Source organism: Nelumbo lutea, chromosome 4 (assembly GCF_056320005.1).
Source record: "Nelumbo lutea isolate HS-2025 chromosome 4, American lotus-T2T, whole genome shotgun sequence".
Taxonomy (NCBI): domain Eukaryota; kingdom Viridiplantae; phylum Streptophyta; class Magnoliopsida; order Proteales; family Nelumbonaceae; genus Nelumbo; species Nelumbo lutea.
Window position 1 is genome coordinate 100,647,858 of NC_142687.1, and position 6,000 is coordinate 100,653,857.

The following is a 6,000-nucleotide window of genomic DNA, read 5'->3' on the forward strand; positions in this document are numbered from 1 at the left end:
CAACTGAACATCTTCATTGGAAAACAACGGGCCCTTGAGCTTTGTCTCCTCAACTACCAATTTACCTTTCCTTCCATCTTCAAATCACCTTTTCCTAGTTTTATTTGTCTTGTTTCCACCCCCTTGTTCAACTAATTTGATACCAATCTCCTTAGTAAACCCAACTAACTAACTATTCTCTCCCCTAACCTTCTCCCCCCCACTTCTACTCTCATCTACAATGCCTTGCCTCATTGTCTCCTCCCTCTCTTCTAACATTTCCTTCAAAATTTTCTCCTTCCCTCAAGGCTTCCTCCACATACTCCACCATTGGCCTCCAGATTCCTTCCCCCACTACATTCAGAATTTCAACATCTTTTAGCGAGGAAAAAGAAACTTCCTCCTCGTTCCCCCCTGAGGCCTTGTGGCAATTTGTGTCAAAGAGTGACCCTGCTCCTTCCCTGCAAGCTCATACAAGGTATTACAACAAGGAGAAGCTATAGGAAAACCATACTGAGGTAAAGTAGATCATGGAGGTGCTACAAGAAAGCTTACTCTCAAAAGCAAAGGAATGTGCCAAATGTTTGAGACATCATAGAGAGTGATGATATTTGTTGCCTGAGTAACAAGTGTATTCATACAATTAGAATCTTGCATAACACAGCATAAATGTAACTTAAGCAATTCACATGAAGGAACATTGATAATTCAATTATAGTACCGGAACATGGCAAAATTGAGAGAGTTTTCCTTTCACATTTTCATCCAGAGCCTGTACAGGGAATCTAAATTATAAACTCAAGACAATTACCATAATATCAAATGCAATATGTTTGTGCAAACTCAGATATAATTGCTGACAAGAGAGAAAAAGGAAGTGACCTTTGTGCTGCGACAAGCTAAGATATTTGGTGTTAATCCCAATCCTCTTAGTCCCCGAACACTGTGCTGAGTTGGTTTTGTTTTCTAAAATCAAAATAGAACCATGCATCTCGTCAGATACAATACAGGACTCCTAGCCAAGGCAGCATGGTGCCAGCATATGCATACTGCATACATCAAGCATATAAATTTCTTTTAAGAGCTTCTGCACTATCATGTATATGCAAGTAATTCAAATATACCTGTTCACCAACAACATTCAAGACAGGCACGAGACTGACATGAACCAGGCAGAAGTTGCCAGGGCCTAAAAGAGGAATATTTATATTTATCAAAAAAAAAAGAGGAATATTTATACAAAACAAACAAAAAGGGAAAGCATGATTATTTTAGGATCCAAATTCAAACAGATCTCTTTATGCCATATGATACAAGAAAAGTAGGTAAGAAATCTACTGACCTACACAGTATGAAAATTGGCCTAGTGCCTCAATAAATGGCATAGATTCAATGTCACCTGTATAACAAATGTTACTGTTAGGCTAGTTAAATACAACAACAAATGTAGCCCTACATGGTTGTTTTCAGTATACCTATAGTTCCACCTAATTCAATGACACAAACATCAGCTGGGCCTTCTTTCCCATCCACTGGTATCAGTGCTACGCGCTCAATCCACTCTTGGATTGCATCTGTGATGTGAGGGACAACCTATGAGAGAGAGCAGACAAATACATGGTCATGTAAGGAGATGTCAATCCTTTATTAAAGGAAAAGAATAGTCACAAGAACCAATCAAACATTTAAGACAAACCTGGACAGTTTTTCCCAGATAATCTCCCCTTCTTTCTTTGTCAATAACCGACTTTTATTACATAGAAATAATGAAAAGAAAAAAATAAGTGACTTTAGTAACTTAAAGCTTCAAGCTTGTTTTATTGCCTGATCCTCCAGTTTTAGACTTGTTAAAACAGCGATAACCAGAAGAGAATGATAAAATTAAGCAAAATACCTGGTAAATCTTCCCAGTGGTGATATTGTTGTCACGGGTCAACTTGATATCTAGGAACCTTTCGTAGTTTCCAAGGTCCAGGTCCACCTTCAAAATACAAAAATAGGACACATTATTTTTATAAACTTTCTATTACACTAACCTTAGAAAAGCAAAGTGATCAACAACCTTAGAGCCCTACCAGATGATAGGCAATGCATGAAAAAAGCAACACCAACTATGATGATGATAATGATAATGATAGACAAGTAGCACACAACTTCTACAATAGTAAATAGTACCCACCACAAATAGATGGCACCCACTCCATTATTTACCCACGAAGGGAAGTTGTTGACCCTTTAAAGAACATATGCCCCCTTCATAGGTGTTGAAGCGAAGAAAGATAACGAAAAGAACAAGCATATCTAAAACAGAGTTTCCTCACCTCACCACCATCATCTAAGACAAACACCTCACCGTGCTCAAAAGGAGACATAGTTCCTGCATCGGTGTTCAGGTATGGATCTGCATATGTTGATAGGATATGTGAAAATCATTCGTACTTGACTTGCCTCAAACAACATCAGGAATGTAACAGGTAAAAAGAAAAAGAAAAACCACTGAACAGAAGGCATTCCCTCCCCCTCATAATAACACTTGAGTTGAAACCAAGAATAAATTTCAACATAACTTGAAGTTTGACAATCTGATGTCAAGAACAAAAAGAGATCAAATAAAATTGATGAAAATTGTTTTAAGAAGCTTCTAGAGGCAATTGATGCATGAATACTGTAAATAAATCAAATCCAGCAAGAAAATTTGAGACACCGTCAAACCCAACTAAGAAGTCTCACTAGAACAGAACTCATCCATTTCCAAAGCAACCATTTACACTGAGAATTATCCTCTACTCAAAACTCCATTCCTCATGCCAGTAAATTATTTAAATCATAACCCCCTCAAAAAATGAATAAATAAATAGAAAATATAAATAATAAATTCATTAAAGGGACTTCTTCTGAAATGAAGGCCTTACTGGTGACCTAAAAGATGCTTAACATCATACCTATCTAACCAAGAAATATCAGTATTACATCACATGTAGCAAAAGTTCCATTTACAAAAAAAGAATACCCAAATCACAATTTTTTTCTACAAAAGAAAAACGAAATGAAATAATATTATTTGGATGATGAAAAATTCGCTTTTTTTAAAAGTAGAACGCACTGGACGTCTCAACTAATCCTTGAAGAACAAAGGAGGATCATGTATTAAAACATGATCATGCGCAACAAAGCAGAAATATAAAAATAAATAAATAAAACTGAAAAAAAAAATCTTTCCAACACAAATACCTCTCTCTCTTTCCGATCAAAGAAAAGGCACAGACCTATCTTAATTGAAGTAATGCGAAGTCCACAGGCCTTTAGAACCACTCCAATGCTACTGGCGGTTACTCCTTTTCCAAGACCGCTGACGACTCCGCCGGTCACCAAAACGTATTTCATTTTCTTCCCGATTAATAACAAATTAACAAGCACACAAACAAATAGTCCCCCTCTCCTTCTCTCCCCTCCCCTGTTTCACCAATAATAAATACTGCCATCAACAAGATTAATTCCAACAAACACATGAAATAACAAGAAGAAAAGATTTGAGCACAACTCTGTAAGCATGCACTACACAAAAACGACAGACCTTGTTACTTACTTCTTTTTTTCTTCTGTATACTCACTCAAAGGACACAATAATAGGTCAAAAGGACTGGTCGGGATGCTGTTTAAGATACCCAGTTCGTGCTTCCTTCTCTCTCTCTCTAATGAACAAACGACGTTACCCGACTTGCATTTCGTCGGAAAGACATGAAAGAGAGAAGGAAATATGACAGGGTGGCGGCAGAGATTAAAATGAAACGGTAGGGAGTGAGGATGAAGGAAGGATTGGATGAGTTTATGTAATATAATATAATATAACCACCCCCTAAAGCCTCCTTTGTCTTGCTTTATTACACAAAACGCAGGTAGAAATGCGTTTCCCCTCCAAATTAAAGATTTTTTTTTCCTGCTTACCTTCCCCTCGTCTTTCTTTCTTTCTTTCTCTAGGGTTTTTTTCTCTCTTCTCCTTTTGCTTTGGGTGGTTTTTATTTGATAAGATTTATAATTTTATATTAAAATATGAAATAAAGAATATTTAACCTTGCAGAATCATAATATTGATTTACGGAAAAGTACGGATTCTCTGAATTCCAGCCCTCGCTACGTTTTTTCTCCCTTATAAATCACATCCTGCCCATGAATTTAACATCAATTCACCGTTAGATGCATACTCTTCCTTGATTTTAGAACTGATTGGTCATTCTTCCTTGATTTTAGAACTGATTATATACTCTTCATTCCTAGGTCATAACACTGCTTCTGGTATGATTCTTTTTCCATTAATGACTCAAAAAAAATTCTGATATGGGCTGATTGATCATTCTTCCTTGATTTTAGAACTGATTATATACTCTTCATTCCTAGGTCATAACACTGCTTCTTGTATGATTCTTTTTCCATTAATGACTCAAAAAAAATTCTGATATGGGCTGATTGATCATTCTTCCTTGATTTTAGAACTGATTATATACTCTTCATTCCTATGTCATAACACTGCTTCTTGTATGATTCTTTTTCCATTAATGACTCAAAAAGACATTACATCTTTACATTCTCCATGGTTGTTTAATCTCAAACTTGGTCTTAGGCTTTGGTTTTCACTGCATCTCTTTTTTGGGCATAAGGCTGGGTTGGGTTAATCAGGCCCGCCCCTCCTTTGTCACAGTGAGGTATGAGGATGGTTGCGTTTGTATGTGATGCAAGTAGATATGTTTATGGGCCTGGTTTAGGTCCGGCTTTGCCTTTAAATAAATAAAAAATCATTAGGCCTGGGCCAGCCCATTGGGCTTAAAATTTTGTCCAAGCACAACTTAGGACAGGTCGGGCTGGGTCAGCCCTTGGGCTACCCAACCCATGAACATGTTTAGATGCAAGCATTGATTTCAACCCATCGTTGACCCAGTTGGTTGAACCATTCACTGTCACCTAATCTTAATTTCATGTCCAGGCTGTTAAAACCTAACAGTTGGTTAAAAAATGTTGATCTGGTCAAAAACTGTCCAACCCGGGCAGTTCAACTATTCACCCATTCAACCCAGTCATTGGATCGCGGGTTGTACATTCAATGTATGTGTAAACTTCTAGAGGTTATAACCTTGCATTTCGATGTCTAATTGGGGTGCTTTGTCCTACTATTTTCATCAAAAAAAAACCTTTTTGGCCTCAATTTACACTTTTTAACATTTTTTAGAAATAAAAAATTAAAAATATAAGTTAAGCATAAAATGTACGTATATTATATCTTATAAATAGTTATACATTTTGTATTGATAAAGTATATATTACACACATACAATATAACACGGTTTGATCCATTCTACTTAGCCTGTAGTGACCCACAATCATGGTTTTCAAAACCAGACTAGGCCGGTTTTGAAAATAAGGAACCGGTCAGGTGACCGGTTTTGGTTTTCCCCAAAACCGTTGATTTTGGTCAGCAAACCATTATTCGAACGGATTTGACCATTTTTTTTTTATTTTTTGTCAAAACAAGCCGACTATTCAATTCGAACAATCAGACCATTCAACCCGATAATCGGACCCCTGACCGGTTCAATCTCCGTGTCGTTTTTAAAAACCATGCCCGCAACCCACACTATTGGAAATCAAGAAAATAGAGTGTAATGATAAATGACCACTTGATTTATTAGAATTTTTATGATACCAGTTTATTTGTTACAAGTTTTCTTTTTTTTTCTTTTTTCATATCATAATGCATAATTGTTTATTATTGTTTATAATACACAAATGTATTAAGTACCATTTGATGCCATCTAAAATACATGAAGCGGCGGAAACAACGGAAATGTCCATATTTCATTCAAATGTCACTTTTATTTTATCTAAGCGAAAAAAAAATAATACAATTTTTTTTATACATGACCAGTCCAACCAAATAAAGTTTTTGTTTGATAAAGTAAAAATACATATGTAAAACAAAACGGCTCTCCCCATCACAACATGCCAAATACACCCTAGATTACCATATTG

General features: G+C 36.2%; 1 protein-coding gene across 9 annotated transcripts in view; it reads right to left on the minus strand.

Moving 5' to 3' along the window:
- LOC148862208 (uncharacterized) overlaps positions 1-4,449 on the minus strand; it is a 29,391-nt gene extending 24,942 nt beyond the window's left edge. For 7 of the 9 annotated variants that reach the window (XR_016112594.1, XR_016112593.1, XM_088983093.1 and 4 more), the window contains exons 1-11: positions 3,566-4,449; positions 3,246-3,433; positions 2,301-2,380; positions 1,874-1,960; positions 1,676-1,726; positions 1,455-1,572; positions 1,322-1,378; positions 1,104-1,168; positions 862-945; positions 701-751; positions 535-597 (exon numbers count right to left, since the gene is read on the minus strand). Coding sequence is in view for 7 of the 9 variants with exons in the window: in XM_088983093.1 (XP_088839219.1) it covers positions 535-597; positions 701-751; positions 862-945; positions 1,104-1,168; positions 1,322-1,378; positions 1,455-1,572; positions 1,676-1,726; positions 1,874-1,960; positions 2,301-2,380; positions 3,246-3,363 (774 nt within the window). In the remaining 2 variants the exon portion in view is untranslated. Of the gene's footprint in view, positions 1-534; positions 598-700; positions 752-861; positions 946-1,103; positions 1,169-1,321; positions 1,379-1,454; positions 1,573-1,675; positions 1,727-1,873; positions 1,961-2,300; positions 2,381-3,210; positions 3,434-3,553 lie in introns of all 9 variants that reach the window. The other 2 variants (XM_088983097.1, XM_088983092.1) reach the window with 2 other exon arrangements.
- Positions 4,450-6,000: the final 1,551 nt, after the last annotated feature.